Here is a 25,887-nt window from a genome sequence, read left to right as displayed (position 1 = left end):
ACTCATTCGAAGGGGGGGGAGGGGCCCAACCGGTATTGCGGTATGGGCAAAATTCATTTCGCGCAGGAAAAAAAATTCAATATTCGGTATGAACCGGTATATCGCCCAGCACTAGGATACAGTCATATGTTATGGATGGGATGTGGGTATTGATGTGCGACTAAAAAAACAACACAAGAATAAATGCCTGCAGTTTTAGGCCATGTTCACACACACAGTAAAAGCAGCCATTTTTTCAGCCGTAAACAGCAGGAAAAACTAACCAAATCAAAAAAAACTTCAGCTTTTATTGTGTGTGTGTGAACATGGCTTTACTGTGAATTCCTGCAGTGTCCTGGCAAGTAGAAGTGGAGTTCCCAAAACCATGTGCACCTATACTTGCCATGAAATTATAACCTATACTTGCAGCAATAAGTGGAGCATGACCGCAAAGTGTGAACAAATCCTAAGTGTAATAGATAAATGGATGTAAACTTTTAGATTGTCCATTGAAATAAACATGTACCGTATTTTTCGCCATATAAGACGCTCCGGCATATAAGACGCACCCAATTTCAAAGGATGAAAATCTAGAAAAAAAAAAGATTCTGAACCAAATACAATGTAAAGTATAGGACAGTGATCTTCAACCTGCGGACCTCCAGATGTTGCAAAACTACAACTCCCAGCATGCCCGGACAGCCGTTGGCTGTCCGGGCATGCTGGAAGTTGTAGTTTTGCAACATATGGAGGTCCGCAGGTTGAAGACCACTGGTATAGGAGGTAATACTCACGTGTCCCCGCCGCTCCAGACCCGTCACCACTCGTCCCCGGGGTGTCCCCATCGCTCCGAAACGTCTCTGCTGCCCAGTATCCGCGCTCTCTGTTGCCGCCATCACGTCGCTACGCACGCCAGTCCTATTGGATGACGGGACGGCGTGCGCGACGACGTGATGATGACGAAGGAGAGCGCCGTTCATGCAGGAGATCCCGGCACGGAGCAGACACCGAGGAGGCAGGTAAGGTCCCTCCCGGTGTCCTGTAAGCTGTTCAGGACGCCGCAATTTCACCGTGGCGGTCCCGAACAGCCCGACTGAGCAGCCGGGTTAGTGTCACTTTCGCTTCAGACACGGCGGTCAGCTTTGATCGACGCTTCTGAAGGGTTAATACAGGGCATCACCGCGATCGGTGATGTCCTGTATTAGCCGCAGGTCCTGGCCATTGATGGCCGCAGGGACCGTCGCGATAGGACAGGGTTTTAATGTGTATTTGCCGTATAAGACTCACCAACTTTTCCCCCCTAGTTTTGGGGAAGAAAAAGTGCGTCTTATACGGCGAAAAATACGGTATATTATATTGATACATATATAATGGTTTATAAGATTTTTCTGAATTATAGTATGCTATAGGATTCTTCTTAAATGCATGTTTAAGATATATATAAATAAATATATATATATATATATACACACACAAACACACACAAGATCTGTTGACATATAAACAAATGCTGGATTTTGATATTTTTCTGGATTATAGGACGCTGGATTAAAGGAGTTTTTTCAGTATATATATATATATATATATATATATATATATATTTACACATTCAGATTTTCCATCTCCTGTTCTATCCTAAACAAATATATATGTGTTATTCTCAACTCCACAGAGAACGATGTATTATTTATAGAAGCAGAATGTAAATACGCACTAATGCAATATGGTCATGTTTAGAAATTGCTCATTTTTCAGAAAGAATGAAAAAAAAAACACCTCCCCTTGTCACCGAACAGTTAATATCCTTGTCTTTCTCTCCATAGGGCGAGACGGCTCCGTATTCCTGGGCATCTCTGAGCGGTGAATTCAGGTCTCTCCTAACAGCAGAACCCAGGGAAGATCTGTGACAGATGGGGCCAAGTCACAAAACTTGCAGCCTTAGGCAGAATTTGTCGAAACTTTCCAGAGTGTGCCCATATTTACCTGATCAGAGGGAAAGGAGGAAGGAAAAAAGAACAGAATCTGCTGAGGAAGCCGAGCCTGGCTCCTTGTCATAGCTGACACAAAACCATCTGCCACAAACATGTGGCATCTCCGGAGCCACCACTACTACCACCACCATCTTCATCATCATCGTTGCCATCATCCGCATATATAATGCAGGAACGTTCGGATACTTGCTCGTCTTCAGCTTCACATGCTGGAGAGAAGTGAAGAAAAAAAAAATCTGTGGCCTGTTGTATAACGGCGCTCATGTATCCCATATGTGGTGCCACATCGAATTTCCGGATAAATCTCTTTTTATCCTTTGTACTGGATGACATGGTGCCTGAATTCTTTCTCTTTTTTTTTTTTTTCCGCCGACTCGATGGCAGCCAAAGCTACAGCTTCAAACATTCACACTTGGCTGGATTTCTACCTATGTTGCCAGGTTATCGTCGGAGCCTTATTGTGTCCTCAAAGGGCCACAGGGTCTAAAAGGAGGATCAGAGTGTGACTAGGCTAAATGGGGCAGCCATCCATGAATTGTTTTGCAGCTGAAGAGGCTGTTGTGGTAATTTTTTTTTATTTTGTTTTTATTTTTTTTGGGAGGGGGGAATTAATGGCTCCCTGGCCTGGCACGGAGGTTTTTTAAGTGAAGGTATTAATGAGAGGTCTGGCAGGTATTCCCAGGATTCACCCAGTTACATTTGCATTTAATTAATCTTAAAGAAGGCTGAAAGATAAACAGCTGTAATTCATAGTAACATGGGAAATCTGCTGTGCGGGGCCATCTATCCGATAAACTCGCCACTCAGACACTTGTTTTGGAGTGAATAGATAAAAGGGGGGGGGGGGACGGGCGACTTTATGTTTATTTTTCTAACACTTTCAGGATAAGCAGAATTTTTGCCATTTATTTATCATCGCTGGATTTTTAAGTTTTAAGACCGGGATTCAATAAAGAGATTTATGCAAATGTTGAATAGTGGCTTATTTGTTACATGTGTGCTCTTACGGCATTGAGACAAATGGACAAAGACTACAAAAAGAATAATATTCAAACAACACTGTCGTCACAGGGGTTAAGAAAATGAAACAGCAAAAGATGTTAGAGTAAGGATGCATGCCGTACCTTTATAGAGGCTATTCGTGCTGAAAAATAATGAACCACTTCTATGAGGGTCCAGAGTGTCAAAGAGGCGTGGCTTGGCTGTGCCCTCAAACTGCATGCCTCCCCCTGTGATGTCACTCTCTGTCCCTGTTTGACTGACACACATGGCCCACCCCTCAGCGACAGGCCGTGTAGAGTACCCAGGCATAGTGAATAAGGATTGTGGCACACATGTGGTGGGTCTGTGAGTTTAATTCCTAACCTGTCAGACACACCAGGCACGCTACAATCCCTATTCACGGCGCATGCACAGGATCTCCATACGACCGGGGAGCATTGCGGTCTGAGGGCACTGCAGACCCTGAGCCACGCTTCTGACACTCTGGGCCCCTTTAAAAGTATTTTATTTTTATTTTTCTTGATACACATGGCTCACCTGTCCTTGGGGAGTAAAGTGGAGATGCCGCGCAAGCACTGATAATAGGCATTACAGCACAGCCATGAAGGGTCTATGAGTCCGATTCCTAACCTGTTAGACTCACAGCACATGCACTTCAATCCCTATTTACGGGATCTTCACACGGCACGTCAATAACAGGCAAGTCATCAAAACAGGGAGCAGGTGACTCTTTGACCGTCTGGGCACCACTAAAAGTGTTTTTTAAGGGGAGGGGGCACGAAAAAAGCACCAGGGCCGACTCTTGCCCCTAAGTGCTTTGGACCCCACCTTTTGAGACAAACTGGTTTAGGAGTGATGGCCCCCAGCCATCGGCCACAGCATGTCCCACATCAGCCGATCATTGGGGGAGTAATCCGTCACTCCGGGGCATGTTCTGGAGATTGTGCAGGGGTGGGGACAGTGGTTGGTCCCCCAGCGATCAGACACCTATCCTCTATCCTGGGTAAATGGGTACTCTGCTGCTAGACATCTTATCCCCTATTGAAAGGATAAAATGTCTGATTGAGGGGGTCTTGCTGCTTGGGCCCCCCCCCCCCCCCCCCAATCTCATGCAGCACCTGGCTCTCTAAACAAATGCCAGGTTCCGGCGGCAGTGGTCGTAATATCAATATTGGAGAGGCCGACATGCCCCCTCCAATAGACATAAATGTTGGGGGCATGACGTCACGTCACAAGGGGCATGGCTGTGACGTCACAAACATGGCCACCCACTACAAGTGCTCTGAACAAAATTTTCACAACTCTGAGTCACGGGAGTACCCCTTTAAGGAGTTTACTGATGTGACAGCTTTTATTAGGTTCAACTGGAACTATATAGATCTGTATAAAGATACTTTGGGACTCTTTAAACGTATGGCACTTCAGCCACTTTTAGGATATATTAAGAAATGAATTAAAGGGGTTATCCAGCATAAGGTGATTTTAGTACGTACCTGGCAGGCAGTAATGGACATTCTTAAGAAGCATATGCGCTTGTCTTGGGGCTAAATGGCTATGCTGTGAGATTACCATAATACTGTGGCTAGCTTTTTGTGAACTTGTATTTAATATTTTCAGTTTTCTTGTTTGCCTACAAATCCCATAATTCCATTTTCCTCCTTCCCACAAATCAGCCACCCCACCCATTGAAACAGAAATGAGCTGCATCCATTCAAAAGACCTGTGGTTTTCAATCAGCTGACTAGTGAGTCAGGTCTCGACCGCATTGCAAGCTGGGACAAATCCGAGACAACAGTCATTTTGTATGCTGATAAAAAGAAATATTGGGGTGAAAATCACAGAAGAATTGTGAGAAAACCATCACACACAGGTAAAGACACTATATTATGTACTACACTAACTTTACAGCCCCTGTAGCATAGTCAAATAAAAAATATTCCTGGAATACCCCTTTAAGGATCTAAAAATGGAATGATGTTCAAAGTTAAAGTTCCATATTTTCAGACTGAAGTTCTTATGTGTGTGTATCTGTAGTGTCCGCTGTCTGTCCTAATGAGCTTACAAAGCAATAACCTAACACAGAGCTACATCTGTGGTTTAGATAAAATTTACTGAGAACACTGGAAATGTTGTAGTTATTGGATGCAAAGTCACAAATGACTTCATTCATCAAAACACAAAATAAGTGATGTCATGCGTGATGTCAAAGAGATTTTATAATATTCTCTCAAAACATGATTCTTTACAGATTCTTTAAAAGGATGGTCCCATCCTCGGTGCCAGTCCCTGCTGGGCTTAGCAATGTGAAATACAATAAGACGTTGTACAGATGTCAAAACACATTGGGTTAAACAAGCTTAGAACAAGGAGCAAGAACAAAGCGTAATGAACTAACAGGCAGAGAGAAGTCAAGCAAGCAAAGTCAAAACCATGATAGCGACTTGGTACAGCGACTTGGTACAGAATCAGAAAGCAAAGGAAGGTCTGGTCACAGGCCTAGATCAGAATTCACAGGGTTAATAATACCATAGTATAAGATAGGAGTGAGTGTAAGAAAGAACCCTTTAATTGTCAATGCATAATGGACAGACTGAGGTTATATAGCCCACCTGAGGAGGGTGTGGATGCCAAAGCCAGAAGTCATTGTTTTTTTTGTCCATGACCTGATTAGCCCGTGCGTTGTCACAGCAATGAATGATGCAGCAGCCAAACACAGGAGGAGTTAACCCTTTTGCCAGAACCAGAGGCAGACCCACTCAATACACATATACTGCAAATGATGTGTTTTGTTTTTCAACTGTATGACTTAGCATGGAATAGCATAGACCAGTGGTCTTCAATCTGCGGACCTCCAGGTGTTGCAAAACTATAACTCCCAGCATGCCCGGACAAATCCAGATTCTGCAAAAAGACTTGTGGTAGCTGGAGTGTTGTTTAGGTAGATGAAGGGTTAAGGTTAACCCTATAGTTCGTGACGCCAGGCTGAGGGCTAGTATGCTGAGGTAATTCTCCGGCCTATCGCCGCCCTTCCCAGTAACGATAGGTGCATGCATAAAATGACTGAAGGTCCACAAGGTACGTGAACTTGGATAAACTTTACTTAAATGCTTGCGGTACATCCAATGCACAATAACAGTCTCATGCAAACAGTCTCTATATAGTTCAGTGACTGACAGTTGTTGCGGACCTTGAATAGTAATACAATTCTCTGAATTTAGGGTAATTTGCGAAGATCCGTCTGGATTTAGGGGATAGATAAGGTCCGGTGATCCTGCAGAGTGCTTAGGGATTGATAGACTCACCATTCTGAATAGAACAGCCGTTGCCGCAAGGCTCAGGCCTAACTCACTGCGGAAGACAGCTGCGCAGATCCTGCTCGTTTGACAGCCCGGGAACAAGAGAGATGCTTACTGCTTGGCTGCGCAGGAACAAGAGAGAGAATCATGGCCGCCGCTCCCTTATATGGGCAGGGGCGGGGTTATTTTGATTGGTCCGAATATCTGTCACTCACCTTCACAAAGCATGGTGGGTGCAATACGTCACAGGGACCTCCAAAGGTCCTTAAGCAAAAAACCATAGAGTTTACCTGACCACGTGATCCGCAGGTCCTGCTACGCTCCGGACAGGTAATTAACTAGTTATATACATTAGTACTATTATATTTACATAAATCCTGAATAAACTATTAGTTTAATGACTATCTAGATGAGAGGTGACAAGGGGAAGACTAGACAAACAGGACCCGACGTCCTAGGGACTCTGGCTATGGGGACCTATATACACAGGTACCGGATAGGATGCAGTACCGGGACACCACAGACTGAACTTTCGGTGGAATCAGCTCGGAAAAGCCCATTAGTTTAAGGGACTTTTCTTTCCAAGGCTCATTTTCATGGAAAAATTTAGCGCAAAATAACTTCTGATTCCAGTCACCACTAAATTTGTGGTGTTCATGGGGGCCTATGAGACGCCTAACCGGTTTAATAAATCGGCCATTGATTTACTTCGTCTTGTAGAAGTTGTCGTGATGACCGCACGTTGGGCTACGTAGGTGGTTTCAGGCATTGCATGTGTCTGGTTTTCTTATGTTTTGGTCTCTTTTAAGACACAGGGGGAGATTTATTAATACCTGTGCAGAGGAAAACTTGACTTGTTGCCAATAGCAACCAATCAGCTTGCTTCTTTCATTTTCATTAAGGCCTGTGAAAGAAGCGATCTGATTGGTTGCTATGGGCAATTGGACAATTTTTCCTCTGCACAGGTTTTGATAAATCTCCTCCACTGTCCCTAAGCAGGTACCATCATCTTTTATGCGCAGTTTTTCATCCTGTGTCTTTCTTTTTCTCCCCTTATGATTTACGTATGTTTATACTTTGCATTCTATGCAAGATACCAGACACTATGGGGGAGATTTATCAAAGTTGCTGTGTTGCCCATGTGATCGCTTCTTTCATTTTTGAAAAGGCCTTTGAAAAATGAAAGAAGCAATCTGATTGGTTGCTATGGGCAACTCAGCAAATTTTCCTCTGGACAGGTTTTGATAAATCTCCCCTTATATTACTGTATTTATCTTTCTTGTGCTGCATATTTATTGGTCTGTACCTGTATTCCTGTACCACTAGCCATAGCCTGGTGCCTATGGGGGAGATTTATCAAATCCTGTGCAGAGAAAACATTGCCCAGTTGCCCATAGCAACCAATCAGATCTCTTCTTTCATTTTGCACAGGCCTTGTTAGAAATGAAAGAAGCGATCTGATTGGTTGCTATGGGTAACTGGTCAACTTTTCCTCTGCACAGAGTTTGATAAATCTCCCCATATGTCCTCATTCATGCTGTTTAGATGTTTTTATATGTATGTAATTAATACAATTTGATACTATTTTGTGATATTTATTTGTGGTTGGTGACATATTTTTGGGATTAATTGTTTACGTGGCTCAGCTTGCAGTTTTTCTACAGATTTTTTTTTGGGAGTAAAAGTTTTGATTCCCTATAAAAATCGCAAATTAAAGGGGTATTCCGGGCAAAAACATTTTTCCAAAGGATAGGGGATAAGATGTCTGATCGCGGGGGGCCGGCTGCTGAGACCTCCTGTGATCTCCCTGCAGCACCCGCATTATATGCGGCTGCTGAATCTCCAGTTTCGGAAGCCTCCGGGCCGTCACGCCCCCTCCCATAGACATGAATTCAGGGGGCGTGGCGTGACGTCATGTCCCCAGACCCGGAAACCCGGAGGTTTCCGAAACTGGAGATTCAGCAGCCGCACATAATGTGGGTGCTGCAGGGAGATCTTTGGATAGGGGATAAAATGTTTTTGCCCGAAATACCCCTTTAAACTTTAGGCCAGTGGTCCCTTAATGGTGGACCTCCAGCTGTTGCAAAACCATAAGTCCCAGCATGCCTGGACAGTCAGTGGTTACTCCATTTGGGGACATTTTCAGGACTTGTAGAGGACATAGTTTGTGAACAGAGCCTAATACTTAATTAGAGCCACATCTATAGCTCATGTGGAACTACAAATCCCAGCTCAGGCTGCTGCAGTGATGTGTTACACCAACACCAATAGAAATGTAGGAAAACTGGGGTCCAAAATAAAAGCTTTTTTTTGTGACCTTATTGGTTGGGACCCAACTTTCGAAAAAAACGAAAAAAATTTAGCCAAATATTATCTTTGCACTCTGACAGCCAAGAACTATTGTTGTTTTTTTGTTTATTGAGGGGGATTATTGTATTTAGGGGTGAAATATTCTGTAGAATCCCCAAGTGATATGCGGGATCATTGCCCGGGTACTGTATACAGTCTGCGGCTGGTTCAGGTGCTGGAGAAGATGCTACGCAGCGGAGCCGGCACTGCCCATAGGCCTGCCATCATCTCTCATAACATTCCCTTGGTTGGTTTCTGTTCTCTGGCTGCTGCTCGCAGTTGGCATTTGCCCCTGGAACGATAGAGTCGTGGGTACAGGGCCAGGAAAATCTGCGCTGCCATAACACAGGAGTAGGGGGAGAAGTGAGGAGGGTGTGGAGAGCAGATGAGAGATAACAAATGGCTCCATTCTCAGATACTTTATAATGGCAGGGAATGGGGTCAATGGGTTCTGAGCACATCAGCTAAATAAACAGGGATGGAGATGTGAGGCCGGAGTGACGGGCCTCCTGTTCTGGACCGCGCACTCCCAGGCCTCGGCATCAGCTTCTGTGATATTGTATATTCCCTAGTATGTGTAGATGGATAAAGTCATATATATATATATATATATATATATATGTATATATGTACAGTGATCCCTCAACATACGATGGTAATCCGTTCCAAATGGACCATCATTTGTTGAAACCATCGTATGTTGAGGGATCCGTGCAATGTAAAGTATAGGACAGTGGTCTACAACCTGTGGACCTCCAGATGTTGCGAAACTACAACACCCAGCATGCCCGGACAGCCGTTGGCTGTCCGGGCATGCCGATAGTTGTAGTTTTGCAACATCTGGAGGTCCGCAGGTTGAAGACCACTGGTATTGGAGGTTATACTCACGTGTCCCCGCCGCTCCGGACCGTCACCGCTCGTCACCGCTGCCCTGGATGTCGCCGTCCATCGCTGTCGCCGCGTCCCCGTGATGTCCCCGCCGCTGCGGCAAGTCCTCTGCTTCCCCGGCATCCTCGCTCTCCGTCGCTGCCATCACGTCGCTACACACGCCGCTCCTATTGGATGACGGGATGGCGTGCGCAGCGACGTGATGACGACGATGGAGAGCACCGACGATGCAGGGGATCCCGAAGAGGGCGCGCCGTAGCCCCGAGGACAGGTAAGTGATCGCCAGCGGAGCTCACGGGGCACCGTGAACGGCTATCCGGTGGCAGCTGAAGCAGTCTGCACTGCCGGATAGCCGTTTATGCGATGGCCCCGTAGGCCATCGTAGGTCAGGGGGTCACTATATATATATATATAGGCTTTTTATGTATCCACAATGATGGAGCAACATGTAAGATATCAATACTTAAATGCAGTCCGAATTGTATATAAATATATATATCATCTTTAATGTATGTCCATGCACTTCCAGTGAAAATGAGAACAAGCATTATATACTATATCTGCACGTTCTCTTAGATAGATATATTATATCTGCACGTTCTGTTAGATAGATATATTATATCTGCACGTTCTCTTAGATAGATATATTATATCTGCACGTTCTCTTAGATAGATATATTATATCTGCACGTTCTCTTAGATAGATATATTATATCTGCACGTTCTGTTAGATAGATATATTATATCTGCACGTTCTGTTAGATAGATATATTATATCTGCACGTTCTGGTAGATAGATATATTATATCTGCACGTTCTGTTAGATAGATATATTATATCTGCACGTTCTGTTAGATAAACCAGAGATAGATAGGTAGATTAATATGAGAAAAGTATTTTGGAGACATAGATATTACAAATCTAGAATGCACACAATTCCATAGGTGACATTCCCCAATAAGTCTCTGTACACTGCGTTGCTGCAGTCACTACGTGTTCACACTGTTCGTAGGCTGAGCGGGGGTTTGTCTCAGCAGATGCAGGTTTATTATGTTCTCGTCTTCATGTCCAATGACCTTTTTTGCAATGTTCATGTTCTACTTCAACTATCACGTAACCTTTGCCAAATCTTTTTTTATTTTTTTTTATTTGTTATGAAATCAGTTCATTGAATTGTACTACCATACTGATTACAGATAAGGACTATGGAAAAATTGTGCAGTGAGTGTGTATTTATATAAATACATATAGTAAGTTTGAGTAGCCGTATTAGTCCAGTGATGCTGATGCAAAATCAAAAAATCTTCTAATACCTTTTTTATTGGACTAACAGAATTTTGTAGAGACAAGCTTTCGGGATTCCTCCCTTTATCAAGTCAAAAGCAAATCCATATATATATATATATATATATATATATATATATATATATATATATGATTTTACCAGCCAAAATTTTCATATTTAAGAATATTTAAGAAATGAAAACCAAACAAAAGAGTGTTAAACAACCAGAATAAGTAGCCCCTTAAAAGAGTACTCTGTGTGGAGCGTGCGTCGTCTACCGTAGATGGCACGCACTTCATTGATTTCTATGGGAGCGCTGATGATGCCTGAGAGCGGTACTCACGTCCCGGTGATTGTGGGGGGGCCCCAGTGGTTGGACCCCTCACAATCAGCTACTTATCCCCTATCCTGTGGATAGGGATAAGTTATTTTTCGCCAGAGATTTCCTTTAATGCTTGGCTGATAGTTATGGCATCCTGGAGCAGTTTGTAAAGGAAAAGTGGTCCAACATTGCGGCTGAGAGGTGTAAGAAGCTTATTGATGGTTAAAGGAAGGGGCTGATTTCAGTTATTTTTTCCAAAGGGCGGGCGGGCGACCAAATATTAAGTTTAGGGTGCCAATAATTTTGTCCAGCCCATTTTTGGAGTTTGCTGTGACATTATGTCCAATTTTGCTTTTTTTCCTCCCTGTTTTGGTTTAGTTCCAATACACACAAAGGGAATAAACATGTGTATAGCAAAACATGTGTTACTGCAATCCTTTTCTTGAAATATTTCAGGGGTGCCAACATGATGTGTGACTGTATGTGTGACGCGTGACAATGGCTCATGTCAAGGGATGGAATATATTAGGCATCCAGTGAGCAGATAGTTCTTGTTGAGTATTGGAAGCAGGAAAGAGCATCTCCAGATCTTGTAGGGTGCCACTAGTAAGTGGTACTTAGAACCTACCAACAATGGACTAAGGAAAGACAAACTGTGAAGTCGTGACAGGGTCATGGGTGCCTAAGGCTCTATCATGCATGAGGACCATGAAGGCTAGCTGGGGTCTTCACCAGAAGAGTGGTCATGGAGCAACAAACCAGGGGATAAGATAAAGATATAATCAAATGATGGTTGAGGGGACATATAGATGTTGAACTATTAACAGGGAACAAATCCAAAGGAGCAACACAAGGTCAAATCCACAGATAGAGGTCAGGGTCAAAAGCTAAAACCATAAGCATTGGTGTCATGCCAGATCTCTCCTATGCCACTGGACCAAGAACATCAGAGCCATAGACTTTTATTGGGGGGGGGGGGGGGGGCGTGACGTGACGTCACAAGAGACGTAGCAGTGATGTCATGACCCTGCCGCCTCAACCCAGCGTTCTGCTGCACAGAGATTGCGGGGGACCTCCGCAATCAGACATCTTATCCAAAGGATAGGGGATAAGATGTCTAGGGGTGGAGTATCCCTTTAAGTCTTTCCATGTCCTAAGATGTATAGTAAGGCATGTCCCTTCCCAGAAATACATCAGCCTGTCCAGCTGTAATAAGGAGTATGGCAGCCAGTAGTGCTTCAGCTTGTTGAAAATATTTTTTTTAATTTACGATTTTAGAGAAGGAACACCTGGTGTCTCCGAAATTCCTCTGGGAATAAGTAAACATCATCCTGCAATTGTTTCCAAAGTTTAACTGTTCTGATGGTTTCAAATGGGAGTTTGGAAGCTGCGCGAGTTACTGCGCCCTTGATGGACGTCGCCGAGATAAAATGTTATTAACATGTATGTATTTGTTTAGTTGTGTATTTGGCATCATTAGGAGCAGATAATGACTTTGCGTTCCTGGGTTCTGTCACATTGAACATACACAAACACATTCCATTACATTGACAGAGGATTACAGATTCAGCATTGTGCATCTGCCAATTAATGTAATATTATTGAGGCGTTTTCTAAATCTGGATTTCTATTAATTTTTTTTTGTCTTTGTCAAGCTGAGCAGTAAAGACTTGAAATGAGCCCTGAAATGAAAAAAGGGTCCTTGACATGGCTGAAAAGCCCCCGCTCCTGAAATAACAGGGCACGATCGTAAGCTGTTTAGATAAATTATAACACAAAAAACACTAAACATGCTCCCTGGGCCCCAGTAATCGAATCTTGTAAGAAGGGTCCTCTGAGGATAACATAAATACAGATTGTTCTGCTACTGAGACCAGAGTGATCAGCAGTGATCTGCTGAAGGAATGGGATGAAAATGTAAAATTCCCCTACAGTGCCTCCGCAGGGAAATGAAGCATTACATGGTTACCACCGAAATCAGTAAGCCAGCTATGTAACGCACTGTGCCCTTTAGGAACTTCTGCATGTATACTGTACATTTAATTGTCCTGCAAAGGCTGCACCAAGGCATACATTGGAGTGATGTCATCCCCTCCCCTACCTTTTTTGTTTAGGTGGGTTGGGGATGCTGCCTCAGTGCAACCTCTTATATATTTTTTATAACATGAATCTTTTTGGAATAATAGAATTCATGACAATTTATTACATTCAGTCAAGTGTCTCAATTTTTGCAATAATTTTTAGTACTTAATTATCCTGTAAATTTTCATCAAAAAAGGACCAAAACACACTGCATCAAGACCTTCAGCACTGGGATCCTGTATTCTGATACAGCCAAGATCTTCATGAAGTATGTATACTGAACGATCACTGCATTAGGAACCCCTGCTCAGTAATGGGATGGCCCACCTTTCTAAATGATCGCGTCTCAAAGATGTCCGGGAACAGATTCCTCAAAGTAAGGAACATCTTCCATACTCAACTTGACCCAAGCCCACTGCAGCAGCTCTGTCAGTAGGTGCTAAGTGTATGGAGTGGGAGCAGATCCCACAGCCCCTCATAGCATATACAAAACATGTTCAATGTGGTTACAGTCCAAGGAGTTTGAAGAAATAATTGCCTTGTTCCTCGGACCACTACCTACTGATCTGACCCCAATGACACAGAGCATTGTCCTGTTCAAAGATGGCATTGGGGTCTAGGAAGACCACCAGAAGATGGGGGTTCAGATTGTCCAATCTTCCTAGGCAATGCCAGAAAAATGCTTTCCAGACCATGGTACTACAACCACAAGCCTGTTGAACCTTAATGGTGCACCACCTTCATTAGGCTTCATGTGTTTTGTGCCAGATGCAGACCAAGCCATCTCCAAGCCATCTATAATGCTAAGCAGGAAATAGGACTTGTCACTCCAGATGACCTTCTGCCGGGTGTCCATAGTCCATTTACACTGCTCAAAAAAATAAAGGGAACACTAAGATAACACATCCTAGAGCTGAATGAATGAACTAATCGTGTGAAATACTTTCGTCTTTACATAGTTAAATGTGCTGACAACAAAATCACACAAAAATTATCAATGGAAATCAAATGTATCAACCCATAAAGGTCTGGATATGGAGTCACACTCAAAATCAAAGTGGAAGTCCACACTACACAACTTTAATATAATGTCCTTAAAACAAGTCACAATGAGGTACAGTAGTGTGTGTGGCCTCCACGTGCCCGTATGACCTTCCTACAATGCCTGGGCATGCTCCTGATGAGGACAGTCTGTGGTGCAACTTGGCATTGGTGGATGGAGTGAGACATGATGTCCCAGATGTGCTCAATCGGATTCAGGTCTGGTGAACTGGCGGGCCAGTCCATAGCATCAATGCCTTCCTCTTACAGGAACTGCTGACACACTCCAACCACATGAGGTCTAACATTGTCTTGCATTAGGAGGAATCCAGGGCCAACCGCACCGGCATATGGTCTCACAAGGGGTCTGAGGATCTCATCTCGGTACCTAATGGCAGTCAGGCTACCTCTGGCAAGCACATGGAGGGCTGTGCGGCCCCCCAAAGAAATGACACCCCACACCATTACTAACCCACCGCCAAACCGGTCATGCTGGAGGATGTTGCAGGCAGCAGAATGTTCTCCATGGCATCTCCAGACATGCTCAGTGTGAACCTGCTTTCATCTGTGAAGAGCACAGGGCACCAGTGGCGAATTTGCCAATTTTGGTTTTCTCTGGCAAATGCCAAACGTCCTGCACGGTGTTGGGCTGTAAGCACAACCCCCATCTGTGGATGTCGGGCCCTCATACCACCCTCATGGAGTCTGTTTCTGACCATTTGAGTGGACACATGCACATTTGTGGCCTGCTGGAGGTCATTTTGCAGGGCTCTGGCAGTGCTACTCCTGCTCCACCTTGCCCAAAGGAGGAGGTAGCAGTCCTGCTGCTGGGTTGTTGCCCTCCTATGGCCTCCTCCACGTCTCCTGATGTACTGGCCTGTTTCCTGGTAGCGCCTCCATGCTCTGGACACTACGCTGACAGACACAGCAAACCTTCTTGCCACAGCTCGCATTGATGTGCCATCCTGGAGGAGCTGCACTACCTGAGCCACTTGTGGGGGTTGTACACTCCGTCTCATGCTACCATTAGAGAAAAAACCTCCAAACTCCACAAGGACTTGAATCGGCGCAGAATGGATGAGGAACAAGAAGATCACTAGGCGATTTATTTGGAACAATATTCAGTTCCAAATAAATCGCCTAGTGATCTTCTTGTTCCTCATCCATTCTGCGCCGATTCAAGTCCTTGTGGAGTTTGGAGGTTTTTGCTACATTTGCTACACCGTTGCGGTGGTTGGACTGGCTGCATTGTGGAATACCTTTTACAGTGTTGTGCCTGACTTTGCACAACCTATTGGGTAAGCGCATCCGATAATATCGGCTTAGTTATATTACCCTTTTAATGCACTATGGAGCGCTTCTTGTCTTTTTACATGCTACCATTAGAGTGAAAGCACTGCCAGCATTCAAAAAGTGACCAAAACATCAGCCAGGAAGCATAGGAACTGAGAAGTGGTCTGTGGTCACCACCTGCAGAACCACTCCTTTATTGGGGTGTCTTGCTAATTGCCTATAATTTCCACCTGTTGTCTGTTCCATTTGCACAACAGCATGTGAAATTGATTGTCAATCAGTGTTGCTTCCTGAGTGGACAGTGTGATTTCACAGAAGTGTCATTGACTTGGAGTTACATTGTGTTGTTTAAGTGTTCCCTTTATTTTTCTGAGCAGTGTACATCTTCCCAAGGCCCATTGTTGTTTGCAATGATGAGGGGTCAGGGACACCTTGTTGGTCATCGGCTATTGAACCCCAATCAGTGCAAAGTACACTGCCTAATTATTGTGGAAATTTGCCTTACTTGCACGCTTTTTTACTGTTGTGTTACTTGGTCCACAGTGGTATGTCAATGCTGAGATACTAAACATGCTACCTATTGCCCCCTCTTGGACCAACCACATCTGGTCAGCTTCTGTGTGGTTATCTGTTGGATGTCTGTCCATGGTTCATCCAACCTTGGTACACTGTGGTTAACGAACAGCCAACAAGTGCAGCTGTTTCAAAAATACTAGCACTAAACCTCAAGGCCCTAAGAACCTGCCCGCTGTCAATGACACTCAAGTTACCACATTTACTTTATATTGTCTCCATTTGTATCATGGGCTCACTTCAGTTTGCCCCACTCCTACAAATCCAATGACTTTCTCATCTGTGAATTTTTTCCTCATTGTTTATGAGAGATATGGAAATAAAATTGTGACCCCCAATAACTTGTTACAGATTTGGCATGTGGAAGCAAGTGGACAGTGTCATGCCTTACAGACTCTTTTCTGACTGAGTCCGAGCCTGGACCTACCATAAAATTCTTTGGTGAGCCAGTCTTGGGCAGGTAGTTGATTCCCTATTTCATAATCAGATAAGCACAGAAGTTGAATCTAATGAATCCCATTCTTCACACATCCCTCATGGGCCTATCGTCTTTACTGCAAGGTATTCCCTAGGATAGAGTGATGGTAACCAGGCTACCACAAACAGCCGACGAAATTAAAGTGACAGTGACACCTCAATGAAAAAGGAGAGAAAGTCAGAAGCATAGTTTATTTTGGGATCGGAAATCGGCAGCCGTAACGGCAGAACCATCGAAACATAGAGAAACAAAGAATTGAGTTGCAAACAACACATATAGAAAGAGGAGGTGAGGGAAGAGCAATGCGCAAGGGAAACTATGTGGAATTCATAGGTAGCTGTTGCACCCATTCCCTAATGCCTAAGATGGTCCAAGAGGATGCCCATAGGTTGTCTCTTTTCTAAATTAGATGGCCAGTACTATAAATGAAACAATACAGCTGGGGGCCCTGTTAGAATTTTTGCATTGGTGTCCAGCATGTTTAAATATACATTGGGAGCCAAAAAAGATTTTATACACTGGTGTGTCAGTATTTTTGTATATTTGTAACAATACCTCTGTGGACCCAGTACAATACACGTAACAATACCTCTGTGGACCCAGCACAATACATGTAACAATACCTCTGTGGACCCAGCACAATACAAGTAACAATACCTCTGTGGACCCAGCACAATAAATGTAACAATACCTCTGTGGACCCAGCACAATACAAGTAACATTACCTCTGTGGACCCAGCACAATCCAAGTAACAATACCTCTGTGGACCCAGCACAATACACGTAACAATACCTCTGTGGACCCAGCACAATACACGTAAGAATACCTCTGTGGACCCAGCACAATAAACGTAACAATAACTCTGTGGACCCAGCACAATACACGTAAGATTACCTCTGTGGACCCAGTACAATACAAGTAACAATACCTCTGTGGACCCAGCACAATAAATGTAACAGTACCTCGGTGGACCCAACACAATACACGTAACGATACTTCTGTGGACCCAGCACAATACACATAACAATACCTCTGTGGGCCAGCACAATACACGTAACAATACCTCTGTGGGCCCAGCACAATACACATAACAATACCTCTGTGGACCCAGCACAATACACGTAACAATACCTCTGTGGACCCAACACAATACAGGTAACAGTACCTCGGTGGACCCAACACAATACACGTAACAATACCTCTGTGGGTCCAGCACAATACACGTAACAATACCTCTGTGGGCCCAACACAATACACATAACAATACCTCTGTGGGCCCAGCACAATACACGTAACAATACCTCTGTGGACCCAGCACAATACACGTAACAATACCTCTGTGGACCCAGCACAATACAAGTAAGAATACCTCTGTGGACCCAACACAATACAAGTAAGAATACCTCTGTGAACCCAGCACAATACACGTAACAATACCTCTGTGGACCCAGCACAATACACATAACAATACCTCTGTGGGCCCAGCACGATACACGTAACAATACCTCTGTGGGCCCAGCCCAATACACGTAACAATACCTCTGTGGGCCCAGCACAATACACGTAACAATACCTCTGTGGACCCAGCACAATACACGTAACAATACCTCTGTGGGCCCAGCACAATACACATAACAATACCTCTGTGGGCCCAGCACAATACACGTAACAATACCTCTGTGGGCCCAGCATAATACACGTAACAATACCTCTGTGGGCCCAGACAATACACTTAACAATACCTCTGTGGGCCCAGCACAATACACGTAACAATACCTCTGTGAACCCAGCACAATACACTTAACAATACCTCTGTGGGCCCAGCACAATACACGTAACAATACCTCTGTGGACCCAGCACAATACACGTAACAATACCTCTGTGGACCCAGCACAATACACGTAACAATACCTCTGTGGGCCCAGCACAATACACATAACAATACCTCTGTGGGCCCAGCACAATACACGTAACAATACCTCTGTGGGCCCAGACAATACACGTAACAATACCTCTGTGGACCCAACACAATACATGTAACAGTACCTCGGTGGACCCAACACAATACACGTAACAATACCTCTGTGGGCCGAGCACAATACACGTAACAATACCTCTGTGGGCCCAGACAATACACGTAACAATACCGCTGTGGGCCCAGACAATACGCTTAACAATACCTCTGTGGACCCAGCACAATACACGTAACAATACCTCTGTGGGCCCAGCACAATACACATAACAATACCTCTGTGGGCCCAGAAAATACACTTAACAATACCTCTGTGGACCCAGCACAATACACTTAACAATACCTCTGTGAACCCAGCACAATACACATAACAATACCTCTGTGGACCCAGCACAATACACGTAACAATACCTCTGTGGACCCAGCACAATACACGTAACAATACCTCTGTGGACCCAGACAATACACGTAACAATACCTCTTTGGGCCCAGCACAATACACGTAACAATACCTCTGTGGACCCAGCACAATACACGTAACAATACCTCTGTGGACCCAGCACAATACACTTAACAATACCTCTGTGGACCCAGCACAATACACGTAACAATACCTCTGTGGACCCAGCACAATACACTTAACAATACCTCTGTGAACCCAGCACAATACACATAACAATACCTCTGTGGACCCAGCACAATACATGTAACAATACCTCTGTGGGCCCAGCACAATACACGTAACAATAGCTCTGTGGACCCAGACAATACACGTAACAATACCTCTGTGGACCCAGCACAATACAAGTAACAATACCTCTGTGGACCCAGCACAATACACGTAACAATACCTCTGTGGACCCAGACAATACAGGTAACAATACCTCTTTGGGCCCAGCACAGTACAAGTAACAATACTTCTGTGGGCCCAGACAATACACGTAACAATACCTCTTTGGGCCCAGCACAATACACGTAACAATACCTCTGTGGACCCAGCACAATACACGTAACAATACCTCTGTGGACTCATCCTTAGTGAACTCATTGGGGGCAGTCAGTATTACAGGCTGGAATCACTCCCTGAGGTTCAGATCCTGGATGAACAGGAGAGTATCTTCATCCTGAGAGGACGGGTGTGTGCGGGCCCTCCTGTGTGGGACTAGTTTTGGAAGTTGTTTTTCTTTCAGTAAACAATAAGGAATTGGCTTTCACAGATAATTAGCTAATTCAAGTACGCGCCTAAATGTTTAATTTTAAGTCAAAATCCTGGTAAACCTCAGAATAATATTTAAAACTACAGAGGCCATAAATCAAGTGTAAATATGGTGCGTCATGTAGACATTGCTCTATGTATCAGCTATAATGGGACATCACTCTTCACCGAGACAAAGCAACTGCAACAAAAGTTACTTTGGGGCCAGTAAAGAATAACAAACTCAACAATCTTTTATAAATGAATTTAGCCGAGCCACTGGAGACCTCCCGTCTTACCAGAAGTGGACAAGCCTGATGGTCAAAACAATTCATCGTTCTACCTCTACGTCCCGATTTAACATAACATTGAGTTCTCTTTGGTTTTATATTACAGAAATGCATTTGCATACTCGCTTCATGTAGCATCAGCAAATATATTCTCACAATGCTCAACGTTGATCCAGGGATTTCTTCTAATGCAACAGAGTTGAGAGAGAATTTTTCCCCTTGGTATTCGGCAATTGGTTTCGGCATCATAGGAGTTTTTTCCTTCTTCTGGATCAACACTGGCTCTGTTCTTGCCTTATGAACTTTATATGAAACAATGTATTGGATTGATTACATTTAAAGGGGTATTCCGGCTTTATACATATTATCTTAGATGTATACATACATCTTAGATATATGATGGCAGGGGTCCCTTCGCTGGGGACCCCGGCGATCTCGGTGCAGCCCCCAGCATTCTGTGCCGGGTGCTGCCTCTGAGACGGGGACATGATGTCACGGACACGCCCCCTAGTGATGTCACGTCATGCCCCCTCCATTCATGTCTATGGGAGTGGGCGTGACGGCCGTCATGCCCCCTCTCATAGACATGAATGGAGGGGGCGTGGCCGTGACATCACATCCCCGTTTCGGAGGCAGCGCCCGGCACAAAATGCCGGGGGCTCCACTGAGATTGCGGGGGTCCCCAGGGGCGGGACCCCTGCAATCATACATCTTAGCCCCTATCCTTTGGATAGGGAATAAGATGTATAAAGCCAGAATACCCCTTTAAGGAATTAAAGAGATTGTTTTATTAAACAGGTAGATCAAAGTTATCCAAATCCACCAATTTCAGAGGGGCTAACTAACCAATGTGTATGAAGATCTCTCCACTCTCCTCCAATAGCAGATGTTGGGGTGGGGGTGGGGGGGGGGCAGCAGAAGAACCGGACCTATTGTATTTCAAATTGCCCGATCCCTAGTTCCCATGGGAGTTAAAGGAGTAGTCCAGTGGTGATTCAGTGGTGAGCAACTTATCCCCTATCCTAAGGATAGGGGATAAGTTGCAGATCGCGGGGGGTCCGACCCCTGGGGCCCCCCTCGATCTCCTGTACGGAGCCCCGACAGCCCGCTGGAAGGGGGCGTGTCGACCTCCGCACGAGGCGGCGGCCGACACGCCCCCTCAATACAACTCTATGGCAGAGCCGAAGCGCTGCCTTCGGCAATCTCCGGCTCTGCCATAGAGATGTATTGAGGGGGCGTGTCGGCCGCCGCCTCGTACGGGGGTCGACACCCGCTATCTCGGCGGAGAGCCGGGGCCCCGTACAGAGAGATCGCAGGGGGCCCCAGCGGTCGGACCCCCCGCGATCTCAAACTTATCCCCTATCCTTAGGATAGGGGATAAGTTTTTCACCACTGGACTACCCCTTTAAGGAGGGTTGTCTGGCAGTAACCTATTCCCCTTTCCACATTGAAATAAACCAGCATGCTCAACCGAGAATTGTCCAAAGTGTTATTGTTAACAACAACTTTGCAATAGGGGTGTGGGAGGGGGAGGGGCTGGGGCGGTTGGACTCTCTCCTATCTATTCCATGGGGTAAAAATATAATATAAGGGACGTCCAAAAAGTTTCTGCACTTTTATTTTGTTAGAAACCGTGAAGGTATGAGGAGTAGTAATTGGTTGTAGAAAAGTCAAGTCATTGTTTTTTATGTCATTTTATTAAAATAAATACAGTTAAAGAAAAAAGTTGGAAAGTTGTTTATGGCCAACTTAAGGGCGCGATTCTTTGTTAATTTGTGCAAAGAGGTTCTATTTGAGATTCCAATTCAGGTTGTAAGTGGTATTACAACTCATGTCCTTTTACTTCAATGAAACTGAGCTGCAATAACACACACAACCTGAGGACAAGAGTGGCGCTCTTTCTGGATGAAGGCAGCTATGTTTTTTCTAATCCTGGGAAACCCTTAAAGGGGTACTCCGCCCCTAGACATCTTATCCCCTATCCAAAGGATAGGGGATAAGATGTCAGATCGCCGCGGTCCCGCTGCTGGCGAGTTCGCTCTGCACGTAATGACGGGCAATACAGGGGCCAGAGCATCGTTACATCACGGCTCCGCCCCTCGTGACATCACGACCCGCCCCTTTCAATACAAGACTATGGGAGGGGCGTGGCGGTCGTCACACCCCCTGCCATAGACTTGCATTAAGGGGACGGGCCGTGATGTCATGAGGGGCGGAGCCATGACGTCACGCTGCTCCGTCCCCTGTATCGCCCGTCATTACGCACAGAGCGAACTTGCTCTGTGCTGTAATGATAGCAGGGTGCTGCATCGGGGATCCCGGGGATCCCCAGCAGCGGGACCGTGGCGATCTGACATCTTATCCCCCTATCCTTTGGATAGGGGATAAGATGTCTAGGGGCGAAGTACCCCTTTAAGGCAATATTCACACAGAAAAATTCAGCTCGGAAATTTTGTTGCAGCAGAGTCCCATTGTTTTTAAAGGAGAAGTCTCGTGGAAAAAATTGTATCACCTATCCGCAGAATAGGGGATAAGTTTTAGATTGCGGGGGGGGTCTGACCGCTGGGGCCCCTGCTATCTCCTGTATGAAGCCCCGGCTCTCCTCCACAGTGGCTCATCACGACTCCCGCCCGAAGCAGGGGCCGCCACGCCTTCTCTATATAGTTCTATGGGAGAGCCAACGATAACCGAATGTCTCTCCCATAGAGCTATGTGGAGGGGGCGCGGCGGCCCTCGCTTTGGGCGGGGGTCGTGACGCGCCGCTGTGGAGGGGCTCCATACAGCAGACTGCAGAGGGCCCCAGCACTCTGAAAGGGGATATGTTTTTTTCAACAAGACTTCTCCTTTAATGGGGTTCTGCTACACCGCGCACGTGGCAGAATTTCTTCGCCGGAACTTAAAATTCCGGCTTCTGCTGAAAGAATTGTCAATTCTTTCTGTGAAATCTGTTTGGAAATGCAATGCTGTCTATGGAGCACAGAGTGGGTGCAGAACATTCCGGCATTCACTGTGTGCAGAATGTCCACCCGGAAGTTTTTCTCCAGGCAGACATTCTGCCATGTTACCTTAGCCTAAGGCAGGTTTTCCGAACCAGGGTGCCTCCAGCTGTTGCAAAACTACAACTCCCAGCATATCGTGCCCTACGGGCTCATTCAAACTATATCAGTCAATGCTAGGACCGCTCAGAAATGCACCGTCTCTATTGACGGCAATGCATTTCCCAGAGGATACCGCTGAAACATGTTAATTTTTTGTGTGGAGTCCGGAATTTGAATTTCCGCAGCAGAATGTTCTGCCGCGGAAACACTGCTGCGCCCGAGCAGAATTTTTTACGTTGGTGACATGTAAAGTAAAATTATACTAAGAATTTATGTATTTGCTGCAATCTCGCGGCCAAAGCTGCTCTATAGCCAAAATCTTATTAGTTTTGTGTTGCCGTTTGCACCAAAGTTTTGGCAAATATTGGAGGAGATTTACCAGAACTTATGCAGAGGAAAAGTTGACCAGTTGCCCATAGCAACCAATCATATTGCATCTTTCATTTTTGAAAAGGCCTCTGAATAATGAAAGAAGCGATCTGATTGGTTGCTATGGGCAACTCAGCAACTTTTCCTCTACACAGGTTTTAAATGGTGTGGGGGACATTTTCTTGTCACACTTTGGGCCCCTTAGTACCAATTGATCCTGGTATAAACACCACAACCTACCTGAGCATTGTTACTGACCATGTCCATCCCTCTATGACCACAGTGGAGCCATCTTCTGATGATACGTCCAGCAGGATAATGCCCCATGTCACATGACATCATCTCATACATGATAATGAGGTCACATGACATCATCTCATATAGGACAATGAGATCACATGACATCATCTCATACAGGACAATGAGGTCACATGACATCATCTCATACATGACAATGAGGTCACATGACATCATCTCATACAGGACAATGGCCTCCACAGTCACAAGATCTCATCCAATAGATCACCGCTGGGATGTGGTGGAACCGGAGATTCTCATCATGGATCCAACATATCTGCAGCAACTGTGTGATGTCATCATGTCCATATGGGGGAACTGTGTGATGTCATCATGTCCATATGGAGGAACTGTGTGATGTCATCATGTCCATATGGAGGAACTGTGTGATGACATCATGTCCATATGGGGGAACTGTGTGATGTCATCATGTCCATATGGAGGAACTGTGTGATGTCATCATGTCCATATGGGGGAACTGTGTGATGTCATCATGTCCATATGGAGGAACTGTGTGATGTCATCATGTCCATATGGAGGAACTGTGTGATGACATCATGTCCATATGGGGGAACTGTGTGATGTCATCATGTCCATATGGAGGAACTGTGTGATGTCATCATGTCCATATGGAGGAACTGTGTGATGTCATCATGTCCATATGGAGGAACTGTGTGATGTCATCATGTCCATATGGAGGAACCGTGTGATGTCATCATGTCCATATGGAGGAACCGTGTGATGTCATCATGTCCATATGTAGGAACTGTGTGATGTCATCATGTCCATATGGAGGAACTGTGTGATGTCATCATGTCCATATGGTGGAACTGTGTGATGTCATCATGTCTGTATGTGGGAACTTTGTGATGTCATCATGTCCATATGGAGGAACTGTGTGATGTCATCATGTCCATATGGAGGATGTGTGTGATGTCATCATGTCCATATGGAGGAACTGTGTGATGTCATCATGTACATATGGAGGAACTGTGTGGTGTCATCATGTCTATATGGGGGAACTGTGTGATGTCATCATGTCCATATGGAGGAACTGTGTGATGTCATCTTGTCTATATGGAGGAACTGTGTGATGTCATGTCTATATGGAGGAACTGTGTGATGTCATCATGTCCATATGGAGGAACTGTGTGATGTCATCATGTCCATATGGAGGAACTGTGGGATGTCATCATGTCCATATGGAGGAAGTGTGTGATGTCATCATGTCCATATAGAGGAACTGTATGATGTCATCATGTCCATATGGAGGAACTGTGTGATGTCATCATGTCTATATGGAGGAACTGTGTGATGTCATCATGTCCATATGGAGGAACTGTGTGATGTCATCATGTCCATATGGAGGAACTGTGTGATGTCATCATGTCCATATGGAGGAACTGTGTGATGTCATCATGTCCATATGGAGGAACTGTGTGATGTCATCATGTCCATATGGAGGAACTGTATGATGTCATCATGTCCATATGGAGGAACTGTGATGTCATCATGTCCATATGTGGGAACTTTGTGATGTCATCATGTCCATATGGAGGAACTGTGATGTCATCATGTCCATATGTGGGAACTTTGTGATGTCATCGTATCCATATGGAGCGAAATCTCTCAGGAATGTGTCCAGCACCTTGTAGAAAGTATGTCACCAAAATTAAGGCAAAAGGGGATCTGACCTGGGACTATTAAGGTGTACCTAATAAAGTGCCTCATTGTGTTCATTTAACAAACCTGGATACTACAATATAAAGCCTCAGATTGGGGAACATTGAATCAGGCTGATATTGTAGGGTGCGTTCCCCTTTAAATCAGCCTATCCCCGCAGCATTCCCACTGTACACAATAATCTTCTTGAGCAGACAGACAGCTCTATCGGTAATAACGTGGACCTTTCTTTGTTGATTTTACAGTTTGTTTTATTTTAATGCGACACATTTGTTTATTTTATCAAATTTAAATAAATGTCAGCATTGTATAATTTCTGTGTTAACAAAGCAGTGAGCAAAATCCTTCCCTGTATGTTTATAAAATATTATTGTTTAATTCACATAGTTTAGAAATTCCAAA

General features: G+C 44.8%; 1 protein-coding gene and 1 long non-coding RNA gene across 8 annotated transcripts in view; one reads left to right on the top strand and one right to left on the bottom strand.

Annotated features, from left to right (window-relative positions):
• GTDC1 (glycosyltransferase like domain containing 1) overlaps positions 1–2,884 on the top strand; it is a 261,163-nt gene extending 258,279 nt beyond the window's left edge. For 5 of the 6 annotated variants that reach the window (XR_008847077.1, XR_008847075.1, XR_008847076.1 and 2 more), the window contains one exon: positions 1,803–2,884. Coding sequence is in view for 1 of the 6 variants with exons in the window: in XM_056535015.1 (XP_056390990.1) it covers positions 1,803–1,886 (84 nt within the window). In the remaining 5 variants the exon portion in view is untranslated. The remainder of the gene's footprint in view (positions 1–1,802) is intronic. The other variant, XM_056535015.1, reaches the window with a different exon arrangement.
• LOC130284567 (uncharacterized) overlaps positions 1–23,832 on the bottom strand; it is a 41,504-nt gene extending 17,672 nt beyond the window's left edge. Inside the window, exon 1 of one of the 2 annotated variants that reach the window (XR_008847081.1) lies at positions 23,746–23,832. This is a non-coding gene — a long non-coding RNA (uncharacterized LOC130284567). Of the gene's footprint in view, positions 1–7,574; positions 7,651–23,745 lie in introns of those variants that run through there. The other variant, XR_008847080.1, reaches the window with a different exon arrangement.
• Positions 23,833–25,887: the final 2,055 nt, after the last annotated feature.

Source organism: Hyla sarda, chromosome 8 (assembly GCF_029499605.1).
Source record: "Hyla sarda isolate aHylSar1 chromosome 8, aHylSar1.hap1, whole genome shotgun sequence".
Lineage (NCBI taxonomy): Eukaryota > Metazoa > Chordata > Amphibia > Anura > Hylidae > Hyla > Hyla sarda.
This window is presented reverse-complemented; position numbering and strand designations above follow the sequence as displayed.